This window comes from Perognathus longimembris, chromosome 21, assembly GCF_023159225.1.
Source record: "Perognathus longimembris pacificus isolate PPM17 chromosome 21, ASM2315922v1, whole genome shotgun sequence".
Taxonomy (NCBI): domain Eukaryota; kingdom Metazoa; phylum Chordata; class Mammalia; order Rodentia; family Heteromyidae; genus Perognathus; species Perognathus longimembris.
In genome coordinates, this window is record NC_063181.1 from 4,089,192 (window position 1) to 4,105,567 (window position 16,376).

At 48.8% G+C, this 16,376-nt stretch overlaps 1 protein-coding gene across 1 annotated transcript in view; it reads left to right on the forward strand.

Moving 5' to 3' along the window:
- Positions 1–1,537: 1,537 nt before the first annotated feature.
- The window catches only part of Xkr6 (XK related 6), a 146,684-nt gene continuing 131,845 nt past the window's right edge, over positions 1,538–16,376 (forward strand). The window contains exon 1 of the mRNA XM_048330364.1: positions 1,538–2,557. Coding sequence (XP_048186321.1) covers positions 1,803–2,557 — 755 coding nt within the window. The 5' untranslated portion in view covers positions 1,538–1,802. The remainder of the gene's footprint in view (positions 2,558–16,376) is intronic.

The window sequence follows — 16,376 nt, forward strand, 5'->3', positions numbered from 1 at the left end:
CAAGAAGGAGTTGCACGACTCATTTCAAAAAGTGTATTTTGAAGCTGTGTGGTGGCCCATGCATATAATCCCAGGATTTGGGAGGCTCAGGCAGGTGGAAATCAGCCTGGGATATCTATATGTTGAGCGTCTGCCTCAACAACAACAAAACACACTTGGAATCGCTCCCTTCCTCCCCCCCCCCCCCAGTGTTATGTCAGGGGCAAAAGAAGTACCTTCTCAGGTTTTATAGGTTTTACCTTGGCATATAGACTCATGAAAAGTTGTGTCCTATGATATGGTATCCTCATCTTGTCCCTATTCTGCCGCTATCAAAGATAACTTTGTTTCTCAGAAATTCAATGGCATGAAAATATTACTAATTTGTCCTCTTAATATTCTGAGGGAATTTATTCTTAGAAAATTTTACTGAGGGGAGAAGTAGACAGAAATTTCGGAGGTCAGTCAGGGAGTCCTGTTGTTTCCTCTTTTTTTTTTTTTTTTTTGTCAAATCTTCAAAAATGTTCACGTCACCTGGTCACAACTGGAACCACGGTTTGCTCTAGTTGGTCTGAAGACCTGCTCTCCCTCCAAGATCATTATGATTCAAATCCATTCAGTGACGCTTCACTTGTGCAACTTGTTAGCGAAGTTCAAAGAGTGTGTCCCGCACACCTAGGGTAATGATCTAGCACCTCCCTAACATTTCCAGTCATTTGGGGCCGTGTTTGCTGACAGCGCCTCGGCACCCGCAGAGTTGACAGGCAGTCTTCACACCTCGCAGCAGTAGCCCGGCGGGCGTCCGATGGCTACCAGCGAGGTGAGCCGGGGCCGGCGCGGCCGGTTCCGGATCCAAGTCCTGGGCTCGGGGCACGAATCACACGCAAATCCACCCGAGACGGTGTTCTTCTTTTATCGTGCAAGGCACGTGCCCAAGGTCGCCCCCCTGGCCCCTTGGGCTCCCGCTCCAACGCCATCTGGCCAGGCGTTTCCTTCGGGGCCCGGTGGGCACTTGGGTCCCGGGGCTGGGCCCGAAGTTGTCGGGGCCCGGGGGTCGGGGGGCCGCGGGGGGGAGGGAGGGGGCCCTCCGTCGGCGCGACTCCGCGCGGAGGCCATCTTCGGAGCCACTCGGTGCGTGACGGGAGAGGGAGACGCGCCGGGCGGCCGCACTCGGGCCCCGCGCGGGGCGGACTCGGCCCCCCGGGAGGGGCGGGGGCTGGCTCCGCGATGAGGTCATCCCAGCTCCCGGAAGTGACACGCCATCACCTGCCGGCGCCGGCCCCGCCCCTTCCCGCCGAGGCCCCGCCCCTCCGCCCGCGGCCCGGCGGGTGTCGGGGGGCGTTCCGCCGGGAGGAGAGCCGGGAAGCCGCGACGCTGAGGAAGGGGGCCCCAGGACGGCTGGCACTGCCCCCTCCCGGGACCGCTTCGGACCGCCCCGCTGGGCCCGGCGGGATTCTGAGACGCCCAGGGGTCAACCTGATGGGTTTCGGGGTCAACGGAAGAGGGGGAGGGGAGCCCCGGCGGGGAGAACCCCCCGGCCCCCCGCCCCGCGGCTGAGGCGCAGGAGGGCGGCCATCTTGGCCGGGAGGGTAGGGCCGGGGAGCGGAGGGCGCCGTGCGATTGGGGGACGCGCCCGGAAGTGACGTCAGCCGCCCGGAAGCGGAGGGGGTTCCCTGGCCCGCTCCCCCCCGCCCGCTCGCTCGCTCCCGCTCCTCCCCGCCCCCCTTCTCTCCACTCGTTTCTTCCCCCCCCTCCCCGGTCCCTGCCTGCTCCCCCCCTCCCGCCCCGCCCCCCCCACCTCCGGAGCTGGGAAGAGAGTCAAGATGGCGGCGAAATCCGATGGCGGTGGCGTGGGGGTGGGCTTCGCCCAGCTGCACAACCTGGACGAGGCGGTGGGCAGCGGCGGCGAGGAGGACGGGGAGCCCGGGGGCGGCGGCTGCGGCGGCGGCGGCGACGCGGAGCCCGGCGAGAGCAGCTCGCTGCACATCTGCCACTGCTGCAACACCTCCTCGTGCTACTGGGGCTGCCGCTCCGCCTGCCTGCGCTCGCTGCTGGGCCGGAAGCCGCGCCGCAGCGCCGCCGCCGCCGCCGCCGACGGGGGGGACCAGCCGCTGCAGCCGCCCGCCGGCCCCGGCCGCCGCCCCCCGACGCCCTCGGCCGGGCGCCCGCAGCCGCCGCCGCCGGCGCAGCGCCCCTGGCTCGACTGCCTGTGGATCGTGCTGGCGCTGCTGGTGTTCTTCGGGGACGTGGGCACCGACCTGTGGCTGGCCCTCGACTACTACCGCAAGGGGGACTACGGCTGCTTCGGGCTGACCCTCTTCTTCGTGCTGGTGCCGTCGCTGCTGGTGCAGAGCCTGAGCTTCCGCTGGTTCGTGCAGGACTACACGGGCGGCGGGCTGGGCGCCGTGGAGGGGCTCAGCAGCCGGGGCCCCCCCATGATGGGGGCCGGCTACGGCCACGGCGCGGCCCGCGGCGGCGCGGGCGGCTCGGCCACGCCGGGGGCGCAGCGCCTGTGTCGCCTCTCCGTGTGGATCTGGCAGTCGGTCATCCACCTGCTGCAGATGGGGCAGGTGTGGAGGTAAGAGCCCCGCGGGGCGAGCGGCGGGCGGTGGGGGGGGGGTATTCACTCCGCACGGCCCGGCCCGGCCCGGCCCGGCCGGCGGGGGCAGGGGTGGCCGCCCCGCCGTCCTGGCCCATGCCTGGCCACGCCTTTTGGCCCTGGGAGCCCCGGGTCCTGCTGGTGGCCTGTGGCCAGCCCATCCCCGGTTCTCGCACTTGGGGGGGAGATCCTGTCGGCCTGCCTTCCCCGCCTCCTCCTCTGCAGACCTTCTCTCCGGGTTGCCCCTTTCCACCGCATCCCAAGCTAATAACACACACACACCCGGCGCTCGTCTGCACCCCGGCTTTCCTCCTGAGGGAGGGGGAACCCACCTACAAGCCCGGAGGCAGCCGCGTCCCCTCCCCGTGAGACATCTCCCCTTTCCCCCCTCCTGCCCCTGTCTGCAGCAGCCCGTGTGGGGCCTGTGGAAAGCCCCTCCATCCCGCACCCTACCCCCTCCCGCAGCCCCCCCGTCCCCGCGACCCACTCCACTCCGCTGCCTCTCGTGCAGAAAATGACTCTTGCTGGGGTAGACGTGGCCTTTTCCTAGTGACAGGTGAAAAATTGGATGGTGTGTGAGGGCCGCAAACGGTTGGTCTTAACTCTCACCCCTAGAAAATCGAGCTAGCCTCCTGGGCTGCTGTGTTGTTTTTGGTGACCAAGCCGGTGTGTGAATTCTGTTTACCCAAGACGGGAGCCTTTCAGCCCTCTCCCTTCCCGTGAAGTCCCCGCACGCCCGGTGGATCCCTCAGAAAACCACTTGCAGATGCTCTTGGTACCACGAGCTTACCTACCGTACTTCCTGGCGGCCTCCCCGGTTCCACCAGGGGAACGATCTCATTGAAACCTTAGTCTGTCTGCATTTGCAAGCGAGAGAGGAAAATCTCACTGAAGACAAATTTCGCCAGGGAGCAGCCCTTCAAGTCCAGGGCTTCGGTCAGGAGCCGTGGCCTACACTGCCCAGCTGCCTACCCCCAAGTGGATGTTAGGCCTCCCTGTGTCAGGTGACTGAGGCACACTCAGGTTGGCTGTGAGAAAAGTTCATTGTTTTGTGAATAGTTTGTCCAGAAATCTATCTATTCTAGATCTTAATAACATTTTAGAAAACAAGGAGTTAAGTAAAACCAGGAGAGTGGATGTGAAAGCTGCCCTCAGAATTGAAGAGGAGAGGGTGTGTGAGGGTTAGGGGCAGTTCTTGATTTCCCTGGCTTCCCCTTAGTTGTTTACTGGTGTTCAGGTTAAACCTAGCTGCATTTGTCTGCAGTATGAATTGTTTCCTGCTGATAGAGAAGGGGAAAAAATAGAAAAGGTGGGGATTGATCACCTTTTAGCTGTCTTGAACATAGCGTGAAGCTGGTCAAGTAAAGTTTTGAAGTCAACATCTATATCTTCAATCCACTCCCCCTCACCTCTCAATTACATACTGAATGCAAGGTAGTGTGTTTGGTATTGAGAATGCCTTTTATCCAGGCTCTGGGAGCCTGGTGAGATGCAGTGAGGGGGAGGAGGGGGAGAAGGAGAGGGACAGGAAATCTGGGAAAGCCAGCTTTTGAGGTGCTTGGGAAATTCAACATGCATTTACCAAGGAGGCTTCTGTGGAACAAGCCTGCGTCCCTGTCTCGGTGTCTGAGATTTCCGAGTGTGGGCAAGAAGAATGTGGGTACCAGGTTGAGATACTTCAAATTATTTCTCATGTATCCCATTATGTTTATTGGCAGTAAGCTTTGGGGACATAATGAAGGTGAAGTTGCTTCAGTCTTTTTAAGTAGAACTCTCATGATCTTCCTCACCCCCGTTATCTGAACCTTAATTGTAGGGGAAAGTAGAGCTACACATTTTGGGACAAACGGAAAGGTACATTTTAAGTAGTATTAAGTCCTCCTTTTAAACTTAGTTGCCTCTCCATCTTCATTTAATTTTCAAGGTGTAGTAGTGTAACAAGTAAAAATTTGTGCATATTTGCACACGCCTATCATCTGTAGTGGTATATGTATGTGTGTGTATGTTATGCCTATGATTTTATCAAGTCTTAAATTTTTAAAAGTCCAAGATTAGAATATATCTGGAAATATCTTGAAAGAAAAGGAAGCATGCTAATTCAGCTAAGATATTTCATCTACAATGCAATTGAAAAGGAGTATTTACTGAGGCAGGATTCTTTTTTTTTTTTTCTGTTTCCTGGTAGACGGGCTTTCCTTGAGATGCTCCAGAAACAAGGTCTGTTCTCCCTACCTGCCAGGCGTGGTGTTTTCACTAAGGGCATTCATATGTAAGAGCTTTGGAGAAAGGGTTTTATTCTTTTCTTGCTCTTATTTCTTGGCAGAACAGTTGCTTGTCAACATGACTAAACACACAGCAGTCCTGGTTTTACTGCAGATCCTTTGGGGTTTTAGTTGTTTCCTTAATCGTATATGCTACTCAGATTGTGCTATTTCATGTGATCACATGGCATAAAGGTTAAGGTCTAGGAGTTGTGTCATGTGATTTGGGCTACAATTGTAAGAAAAGATGTCAGGGAAGTTGTACATTGTCAAAACCAATTCCATTAAGCTAGGAATACCTGTCTCTTTACATGCTTTTTCTTTCCTTTTTGAAAAATGTAAAATTATTTGAGGCTTGCTTGGACAAAGCAGAGTGCCCACTTAAAAATTCTGTTGCCCCGACACTCAGGTGGTATGTTTGTACGGGTGCTGTCTTTTTTGTCAGGATGGTAATATTTGACATCTCTTTCCCGTAAACTGTTTTACAGCATGTAAGACAGTGTTTTTTGGCTGGGCTGGTACGGGAGCATGAAGGAGAGTAGTTAAAGTTTGGGCCTCCTGGAGCTAGCTAGGTACTAAACCATGTAGCTTATTGTGTTGCTCTGTGTGCACTGCTGTCAGGTGCTCTTCCCAGTGGTGGCAGGCTTCTGAGTCACTGAGAACAGTCCTGCGAGTCACTCCAGGCTTTGCTTCAGTGCAGAGTTGCAGATTATTAGAAAGTGAGACCATTTTCCTGGAGGGGACAATGGGAGCTGTAGGATTGAGTTTGTATCTTGTGTTGTTGCCATAAAGTCTTTCCTTTGCTTAGTGCCACCTTTGGAGAGTGCCTAGCAGTTCTCTCCTGTCAGGAAGCAACAGTTCTTCCACTAAAATAGAATCAAACCACCCGATCATTGATCTCCCTTAGACTTTTAAGTGTGTGTGTGTGTGTGTGTATCATCTAGCTTCACAAGAGTAGAAAGGTAAATTCTTCATAGTTCTGGCCATTTCTAAAGCGAAGGTCAATTGTCCTTGAATGGGATGGCATAGAAGGTGACTTTCAAGGGAGAAAAAAAAAAGGTGCTTTACGTTTCTTACAGCACCATCATTCCAAACAGTCAGAAGCTTGTTTTGGTGGTTTCCTGAGATGGTGACCTGACCTAGGCATCCTAGGCGTGCACTTCTGCACCTGCAGCACAACTGGGCTGCTGAAGATGCTCCTCGTAAACACCCTGCCCTCCTCGACCCACAGGTAGGGTGTCTTAGTGTATCTGGGTCTTTGTTCATGTCCAGTACTGTAAAAGTGCTTCTTAATTCAGACTGATGTAGAACCTCCAGCACTTCTCAAAGAAATAGAAACACACAGGCAGACTCAAGGCAGGGCTCCAGGAGGCACAGCTCCTGCAGCTCCACAGTGATCAGATGGTGACTGACGACTGACTGACGACTTCTTAGAACTAGATTTCAGGTGTTTGCCACTAGGGGTAGATACTGGGTTTGTGTCCTTCATGTGGCAGAATATCTGGGAAAGGAATGAAGTTCAGTCTGGTGACAACCCCCTAATAGCAGGAGGACTTTACTATGGAAACATGAGTTTTAAAAGGACTTGGGACGGGCTGGGGATATGGCCTAGTGGCAAGAGTGCTTGTCTCGTATACATGAGGCCCTGGGTTCAATTCCCCAGCACCACATATATAGAAAATGGCCAGAAGTGGCGCTGTGGCTCAAGTGGTAGGGTGCTAGCCTTGAGCAAAAAAGAAGCCAGAGACGGTGCTCAGGCCCTGAGTCCAAGGCCCAGGACTGGCCAAAAAAAAAAAAAAAAAAAAAAAAAGGACTTGGGACTCTTTCCAGAGAATGCACTTGTGCTTTTTTTATTTTCCTTGTTTTTTTCCCAGTAAACCCAAGGCTTCACATGTGCTAGATGGGCCAGGTGTATGGTTTACCTCTCTCCCAGTCTTGTCTATATTTTGTTTTTGAGGTGGAGTCTCACTAACTGCCTCAGCTTGTCTTGTACCTTCTGCCTTGATCTTCCTGACTAACTGGAATTATAGATGTGCCTGGCTTCAGTGTTTTTTACTTCTTTGAGCCCAAGTGCAACTCATACTAAAAGGATCCCCAAATTTATAAGTCTACAATAAATGTGGGTCTCCTCTGCCTTTTGTGTGATACAAAAAATGCTTTTATGGTTTACCATATAATCTAATTTTGAATGGATTCTTTTAATAGACTTGAGGAAAACAACTGGGTTAACAGGTTAGTGTTGTAGTCAGTGAGCAGTGATGTCCTTAAGGAATGGAGATGTTACCTTACAGATTAGGAAATTCATTTGTGTGGGATCAGGATGCTAGGCGCCAAGAGAGATGGGAGGGGAGGGAAGGAGAGGGCAGGGAGAATGAATGTGTAACGAGAGAGAAAGGGAGGGTGAATGAGAACAAATAGGAAGTGATATATACATATATACACATATATATATATTACTCCTGGGCGAGAATCTCAGTATTTTAAAAAGTGCCCTATTTTATCCATAAATTAAATGGAATTTTAGTTAGAACCATACTCAATTATTTTATTTTTGAAGAAAAACGTGAGTGATCTGACAAAAATAGCTTCAAAAAGGAAAACTTGTAGAAAGAAAAAAACGTCTCAGAAAATGGATGTGCTCTAGTGTCAACTACCAGGCCAGTGTATTGTGGCAGAAGAGTGGAGGAAAATAGAATCTAGAAGGTAGTAGACATATCTGTGAGGATTCAGTACACAGTAAAGGTGCTATTTCTAACCAGTGAATGGGAAAAGAATTAAGTGATAATGGATTACCCATTTACAAAAGCAGAGGAAGTGGAGCTGTAGCTCAAACTGGTGGAACGCTAGCCTTGAGTGAAAAAGCTCAGGGGCAGAGCCCAGGCCCTGAGTTCTGAGTTCAAATCCCATGACCAACAAAATTAAACATATATATATATTTTTGGCCGGTCCTGGGCCTTGGACTCAGGGCCTGAGCACTGTCCCTGGCTTCCTCCTGCTCAAGGCTAGCACTCTGCCACTTGAGCCACAGCGCCACTTCTGGCCATTTCTGTATACGTGGTGCTGGGGAATCGAACCTAGGGCTTCATGTATGGGAGGCAAGCACTCTTGCCACTAGGCCATAACCCCAGCCCCGATATATATTTTTTAAAAGCAGTAAATATCTACCTAACATAAAAACTCCAAAAAAAAGGGGGGGGGGGAAGATGAGGACATAGAGTATTAAACTGTAGAAACCCTAGAAGAAAATGAAAGATACTGGTTTTGGACTTTTCTTTTTGTTTATGTGCCAGTTTGGGGCTTGAACTCAGGGCCTGAGTGTACTACCTTGAACTTTTTTTCTCAAGGCTAGTACTTTATATACCACTTGAGCCACAGCTCTACTTCTGTTTTTTTTTTGTTTGTTTGTTTCTTTTTCAGTCAATTGTGACACTTGAACTCAGGTCCTGGGTGCTGTCCTTGAGCTCCTATGCTCAAGGCTAGCACTGTGCCACTTAAAGCCACAGCACCACTTCCAGCTTTTGAGTGATTAATTGGAGTACCATGGGAACTTTTCTGCCCAGGCTGCCTTAGAACTGTGATCCTCAGATTTTGGCCTCCTAAGTCTTTATGATTACAGGTGTGAGCCATCAGTGTCCGGCTAACTTTCAAACAAAATCTCACCCAGGTTTCCTTGAACTTTTGATTATTAAATTTCCTGAATTTGAGATTGTATGTGTGTACTACCATGCTTGACTTAAAAAAAAATTATTAAAATAATCTTGCCAGGCGCAGGTCAGTGACTCACACCTGTAATCTTAGCTACTCAGGAGGCTGAGATCTGAGGATTGCAGTATAAAGCCAGCTCAGTCAGGAAAGACCAGACCGTGAGACAATTATCTCCAATTAACCACGTGAAAACCGGAAGTGGCACGTGACTCAAGTGGTAGAGCACCAGCCTTGAGCTGAAGAGATCAGGGACAGGACCCAGGCCCTCATGTCATTGACAGAGTTCAAGCCTCATGACAGACAAAAATAAATCATCTTCAAGTGGGCAAGAAGACCATTTGGAATCATCACTGCAAAAAAGGGGTAGCTTGAACCACAGAAAGTAGTTACCTGTAGCTTCAGCTGGTTTGTGCATTTCTACTTCTCAACTGAAAAGTCTAGAAATACGAGCTTTGCTGTGAGGTTAATAGGAGTTAAATTTAGAGAGATTTATCCTAAAGGGGAATCAGTAGGAAAAGAACACCTGAAAATAATGCTTATTTTTCAGTGAAAAAAAGTGGAAGTTTATGGTGAACAGTTAAAGAACGACATGTTGAAAATGGACATGCTTTAGAGTAAAATTGCAATTCATGATACATTATAATGGCTTTTTTTTTTTTTTGCCAGTACTGGGCCTTGGACTCAGGGCCTGAGCACTGTCCCTGGCTTCTTCTTGCTCAAGGCTAGCACTCTGCCACTTGAGCCACAGCGCCCCTTCTGGCCGTTTTCTATATATGTGGTGCTGGGGAATCGAACCCAGGGCTTCATGTATAGGAAGCCAGTGCTCTTGCCACTGGGCCATATCCCCAGCCCCCGATACATTATAATGTTTTGAGAGATTCAGAAACAAGACACCAAGCCTAAAAAGTCCAAAAGGCATGTGTCAGACAGCAGTTTATTTCTGTCTTCCTAATTAATTAGTCTTACATAGTGGATAAGTATGGAATTTGGGGAAGATTCCTGGTGTCGCAAACAGAAACTGTCTCACCAGCCCTGTCATCTTCTTAGGGGACAGTTGGCTTTGTGTGTGCTTTTGAGGTTGTCCTGGAGGTCAGACATTCTGATATCTTACTTGGCTGTAAAAGTGTTAGAAATATGTGAAAAAGTTATGAAAACATAGCTATATTTTAAAAGTGGAGTGACTTTTTGACTATTGCCTAGATTACCATTGGGAAAAAAGGAAGGAAAGGGAAGAAGGCAGACAGGCAGGCAGGCAGGCAGGCGGACAGGCAGGCGGACAGGCAGGCGGACAGGCAGGCGGACAGGCAGGCGGACAGGCAGGCGGACAGGCAGGCGGACAGGCAGGCAGACAGGCAGGCGACCTTGAGGTATGGGCGACTGCTGATCTCGGTTTCCTCATCTTTACCAAGGAAGGAGTTAAGTTGGTTGTTCTTTACTCTCTCTTTTGAAAAAGTTCATTAGGTTTGAGTGGTATCATGTTCTGAGTGCACTTTGAAGGAAGGAATTGCAGGCTCTTTTTTTTTTTTTTTAAATGTCTATTTCCCAAGGAGATTTTTCAAGTAGAGTTCTGAGTCCTAATGTGTGTCATTTTGACTTCTTATAATGCACCCTGGCTATTAAATCAGTCACATTTCTACCTGTGGGGCATCTTCTATATCTCACTTGTTACTGTTAAAATTTACATTAGACTAAACTTCCTGAGAGATTTGTTAATAAGTTGGTTTGTCAGCTGACTGAATTTGTAATTCAGGTAAAATTAAACTTTTTTTTTGGGGGGGGGGGCCAATCCTGGGGCTTGGACTCAGGGCCTGGGCACTGTCCCTGGCTTCTTTTTGCTCAAGGCTAGCACTCTGCCACTTGAGCCACAGCACCACTTCTGGCCATTTTCTGTATATGTGGTGCTGGGGAATCGAACCCAGGGCCTCATGTATATGAGGCAGGCACTCTTGCCACTAGGCCATATCCCCAGCCCCCAAATTAAACTTTTAAAGTGGTATTTAAAACATGTTTTTTACCATTAGACCACGGTCCTGTGGCAGAGATATCAATAATTCAGAATAGTGCAGTTCACACTGAGGTTTTATTTTTATTTTTTTTCTTTTCTGCCAGTCCTGGGACTTGAACTCAGGGCCTGATCACTGTCTCTGGCTTCTTTTTGCTCAAGGCTAGCCACCACTTGAGCCACAGTTCTTCTGGCTTTTTCTATATATGTGGTGCTGAGGAATCAAACTCAGGGCTTCATGCATGCTAGGCAAGCACTCTTCCGCTAAGCCACATTCCCAGCCTGCTTCATTTAATTTTTACTAATTTTTCACCCCCACTTTACGGATGTAAAAATGGATTCAGTGAGGTACATAGTCTATGTCATTAGTGACCGGTGCAGGAAAGTTTTGAAGCCAGATCTCATTGGTAGCCAAGTGAGTCCTGTTTTCTTTCTTTATTTTTGTTGGTTTTGGGTCTTGAACTTAGGGCCTGGGCCCTGTCTTTGAGCTCTTGTTCAAGGCTATTGCTCTACCACTTTTAGCCACAGCACCACTTCTGGTTTTTGAATAGTTGGAGATAAAGAGTTTAATGGGGACTTTTTAGGCTCAGGCTGGCTTTGAGCTGGGATCCTCAGATCTCAGCCTTCTGAGTAGCTAGGATTACTGATGCCAGCCACTGGTGCCCGGCCCCATTTTCTACCCCTAGAGGTTATCTGTCCTGCCTGTGCTTGAAAGCCCTATGGCTCATAGACACATGGAATTGCTTTGCTTATTGAAAGTGGGGAACAGTGTTCTCAGGCCCTTAGGGCCCCCTTGGTCGACAGGCCAAAGTGTTTTTGAGAGTTCCAATTTCTCGTCTATTGTATTAAATAAACCTCACAGAGATTGGGGTTAGGCTGCTCATCTCGTAGCTGGTGGTATGTGTGCCAATCTGAGCCATGTGGCTGAGAATCCCAGCACCAGGTGTGTGTTCAGGACATGGTTTTCAGTGTCCTCACCTCCCCCAGTCTTCCTCAATGTAGATATACCTTCCACCCTGTGAGTGCCACAGGGTTTACAGTGTGCTTGGCCACTCATCCCTGTAATGGATACTTGTGGCCTCTTCTCTTTTGGCTGGTTAGAATTGCCTGGGCCCACCATAAGAGGTTATGGTCTAGAAGCTCTGGGGTGGGACTGAGAATGTAAATATTTTAGAAGTCTAGGCTTTCAGCAAGTTTCCCTCCAAGCAGTGCCTGGGCAGGGATGAGAACCACAGTTGTATATCTGATTTCTGCCAGTATTTACAGAAGTAGTTCTTGAGGAGAAAGAGTGCATGCTAGAATCACTTGACATTATTTTTGGGGAAATTAAGCTCTAGGCAGGTTAGATTTAGAGGGTGGAATGTATGGAAGAAATTGTTAATGATTTGAATAGAACTTCAGTGCACCAATGGTCTTGGGGCCTTTTATCTGGAACCAGTTGGTAAAATGTGAATTAACCAAATGCTCTTGCTGTGTACACTATCTACAATTTGGAATACTATGTAAAGACTTTTGATATTCAAACTGTATAACTTATACCTGAATGTTGCTTTGATTCAGAAAGTTCTTATGAAGTTTGAAGTCTTTCAGGGTCCTTACTATAAACACAAATGATTACCGTTGGTGCTTAGAAGGCCCAGGGGTTTAGAGGTATTTTATAACATAATAAAACATAGAAAACATTGATATGCAATCCAGAGTGTATTTTGTGTCTTGATTTTCAGAAATATTCTCTTTGTTGAAATCGGTGTATGGATAGGATTCCTAAAATCGGAACTGGTGAATGAAAGGCAGGAGTTATCTGACAGGTGCTGGTAGGGTCCTTATCGACAGCCTGGCCTGCAGCTAGCTTGCCTGCTAGATTTCCCAGGGAACGGCTGGGGGAGGGGTGAGGAGGAGCCCCGTGGTGTTTGTCTGGTGAGCTGTTTGTGCGCAGTGGATCAGCAAGTGTGCCTCAAACCTACGCACACCCAGGGAATGCCCTAGAGTTCCATCTACAGCTACACCAGAGCAGTGCCTTGTGACTTAGAGAGAGGCTCAGGGTGAGAATCATGTGTGAGGCTGTGGCAGGCAGAGATGTGGGGCTTGCCCCTTGCACAGTGGGCTGGGTGTTAGACTTGTGACTCAAAGTTATCATTTTGATTTGGTCATAAGTAAGCAGCTTTGAATAGTCAGCCAAATTGTTGTAAATAGCCCTGTGTATGTAAGGCACTCTGAAAGGAAAGACTATACCATCCATAAGGAAATTACATATTCAAAATTTTAAGCAGCTCCAGTGATACAAGTTAGACCTAGTGGGTGATAGTGTGCCTCATGGTTTGTAGAAGAGAGAAACAACAGAGGGTTCATGAATCAGTCTGCAGAATAAACATGATCAAACAGGGCTGAACTTAAAAGCTGCTGTAGTGTAACTTTGGAAAAGGAAAGAATTAGAATATGCCTATAGCATTTGTAGGCTAGATTTTGGGGTTCCACTCTTTATAACTAGTAGGAAATGGGTTGATGCGTACCTCATAAAGACTTTATGATTAAATGAGATGTAATTACCAGGCATATTGATTTGTTTTATTTCCTGAGGTCAGTGTGTATCATTTTGCTCCCTGCTTGGCATTGCAACTCATTGTCTCAGATCTTGATATACAGGTGTCTTTTGTAATGTGATTTACGCATTCCTGAAAAACCTCTTGTGCAGAATCACACACTACAAATAACAGGTCTGTGGGGCAAGATCAGATTAAGGCCTGGCTAAACGATAACTTTGTAGCAAAAACTATGAGATCTAGATAAAAATATTATCAGGGTTAAAATTGGACTGCCATTGAACTTGGCTTCATCCCTCACACCCAAGTGATTTTAGGCCTTATTTCATCCTGATGTGTGTCGAGGCATGTCGACTCACGTAGATGGCCACCGTTCCGGTTCCCCTCCGGGTGTGTTGACTCATGTAGATGGCCACCGTTCCCGTTCCCCTCCTGGCATGTCGACTCATGTAGATGGCCACCATTCCCGTTCCCCTCCTCCTGGTGTGGCGATTTGTGTAGATGGCCACCGTTCACGTTCCCCTCCGGGTGTGTTGACTCACGTAGATGGCCACCATTCCCGTTCCCCTCCTCCTGGTGTGGCGATTTGTGTAGATGGCCACCATTCCGGTTCCCCTCCTGGTGTGTTGACTCATGTAGATGGCCACCGTTCCCGTTCCCCTCCTCCTGGTGTGGCGATTTGTGTAGATGGCCACCGTTCACGTTCCCCTCCGGGTGTGTTGACTCATGTAGATGGTCACCATTCCCGTTCCCCTCCTCCTGGTGTGGCGATTTGTGTAGATGGTCACCATTCCCGTTCCCCTCCTCCTGGTGTGGCGATTTGTGTAGATGGCCACCGTTCACGTTCCCCTCCGGGTGTGTTGACTCACGTAGATGGCCACCATTCCCGTTCCCCTCCTCCTGGTGTGGCGATTTGTGTAGATGGCCACCATTCCGGTTCCCCTCCTGGTGTGTTGACTCATGTAGATGGCCACCGTTCCCGTTCCCCTCCTCCTGGTGTGGCGATTTGTGTAGATGGCCACCGTTCACGTTCCCCTCCGGGTGTGTTGACTCATGTAGATGGTCACCATTCCCGTTCCCCTCCTCCTGGTGTGGCGATTTGTGTAGATGGTCACCATTCCCGTTCCCCTCCTCCTGGTGTGGCGATTTGTGTAGATGGTCACCATTCCCGTTCCCCTCCTGGTGAGACCCATGCTCTCACCCACAGCCTCACCGGGCAGGGATGGAGGGCAGACCTGGGGCTCCTCCACCAGCTTCCCACTTGATAACATTCTCATCATTCTTCTAAAGTGGTCCTTTCAGTGGCAGTGTACTCTCTCCCTCTGCCTTTCCCCTTGTTTGTTAAAATCTTGTTGGTATGCAGGGAGGAATTGCCTGTGGGCAGTGGCCCCCCCTTCTGTTTCCCCTCCACTTCTGCAGTCCTGTGTGGAGTTGTGAGTGGAAGGAAGGAAGCCTTCACTGTGGCTTATAAGATGAATTTTATAGTCAGTGATAGTGTCCTTTGTCCTTAGTGCTCTGTTTTTTTTTTCCTCAGTCATGGGGCTCGAACTCAGGGCCTGGACTTTTGCAGCTAACACGCCACAATTTTGAGCCACAGCTTCTGGTTTTCTGGTGGCTAATTGGAGAGATGAGTCTTCATGGACTGGCCTGCCCAGGCTGGCTTTGAACCATGATCCTCAGATCTCAGCATCCTGGGTTAGCTAGGGTTAAAGATCTGAGGCACTGGCATCCAGCCTTACACAGCTCTTGAAGTTGAAGCTGTCAAGGTTTTGTTGCTTGGGAAGTTCCACTTAGGAGATACTCTACAGTGTATCAGGTCAACTGAAGCTTTGTGTTCTTACTTCATTGGTCTGCACGTACAGTAAGGAAGTGAAGAGGGACTGGTTTAATTCTTTAAAGTCTGTGCCCTCATTGCTGGATGGGATGGGTCAGCATTTGAGCAATATGCAGGGGGCCAGAATTTGGTTCGTTTGAAAGGTAGTTCTAGTAAGGTTTTATATTAAAATTCATCTGAGCATACAGTAAACAAAAAGAGCAACACTAGCCAGTTGTCAAGGAAAGACTGATGGGTAGAATAAACAGACTGCTTTCTGTAATATAAACAATCTGTTTCCGTAATTTTTTTGTTTTTTTGAAGGATGATTGGGAGAACTTCCAAATCAAGTGGAAGTTACTTAAATGGGAAAGGCAGCAGACCTACGTATATGTTAGTCACTGTTACAGTTTGTTTTTGTTGTTGTTGTTGTTTCTAGTAGCTATAATAACAAAAAGGGCAGCAGCTTCACGTGACCGAAATGTGGGGTCTTCGGTGGCTGTCCTGGCTGGTGACATGACAGCTCCCTGGTGTTCTGTACCCCGAGCATCCAGCCAGGCAAAGGAGTGGCTGTGGAGAGAGCCGACCGGCTGTTTCTTAAAGTTTAGGGCTTGTGTCCTGGCAGACTGAGACCAAGAAAGAACTGTGTACTCAGGCCCCGTGCCCACTGCACAGCAGGGGGCAAGCGTGTAGGTGAAATGCTGCTATTTAAAGAGTGCACGATGTAATTGCCTTGGAAGGTCAATGAGCTTTCTCTTTAAGGAAATACTTTGGGGTTTGAGGAGCCTCTGAGGCTTTCATTGCACACAGCTCCCTTTAAAAATGTAAAAAATTGGTAGCCTAAGGGCTGTCAAAAACAAACTGCTCCTGTTTTCCTGTGTGTAGAAACAGACAGCTGTTTAAGTTTTTTAAATAACAGGTATAATTATTTGAAGCGCAGGCCATACTGCACTAAATGAAAATACATTGAAATGACACTTTTTTTTTGAGTGGGGGGATGTTTCTGGAGATTGAATCCAGGGCCTGGCATGATAGACAAATGCTTTACCACTGAGCGGTACCTTAAGCCAGAGTTTTAAATAATTTTTAAGATGAAAATTTGTGAAGATAAATAGTGCCTTCATTGAGTAAACAAAAAGTGTTATGGCCCTATACCTAGACTTGTCAGTGTTTTAACCTTTAACACATGATTTATCTGATTTAGAAAATGCCAGGATGTTGATGTGTGACCACAGCTAAGCGAACATAACTGACATCATCCTTATGTAGGGACTTTTTTGGATCCATTCCCCCAAGTAACTCCCCCAAAGTGACTCCTCAGTCTGGTTATGAATGGCACAGAAGACCACATACATAAAAAGCCCTAAAAGCATGCAGAACCATACCTCAGTTTTTAAATATACACTAAAACTTTATGTACTAAAATGTATTAGACAGGTGGATTTATGTGTTCATAAACCTTGGGGATGCTTAAAAT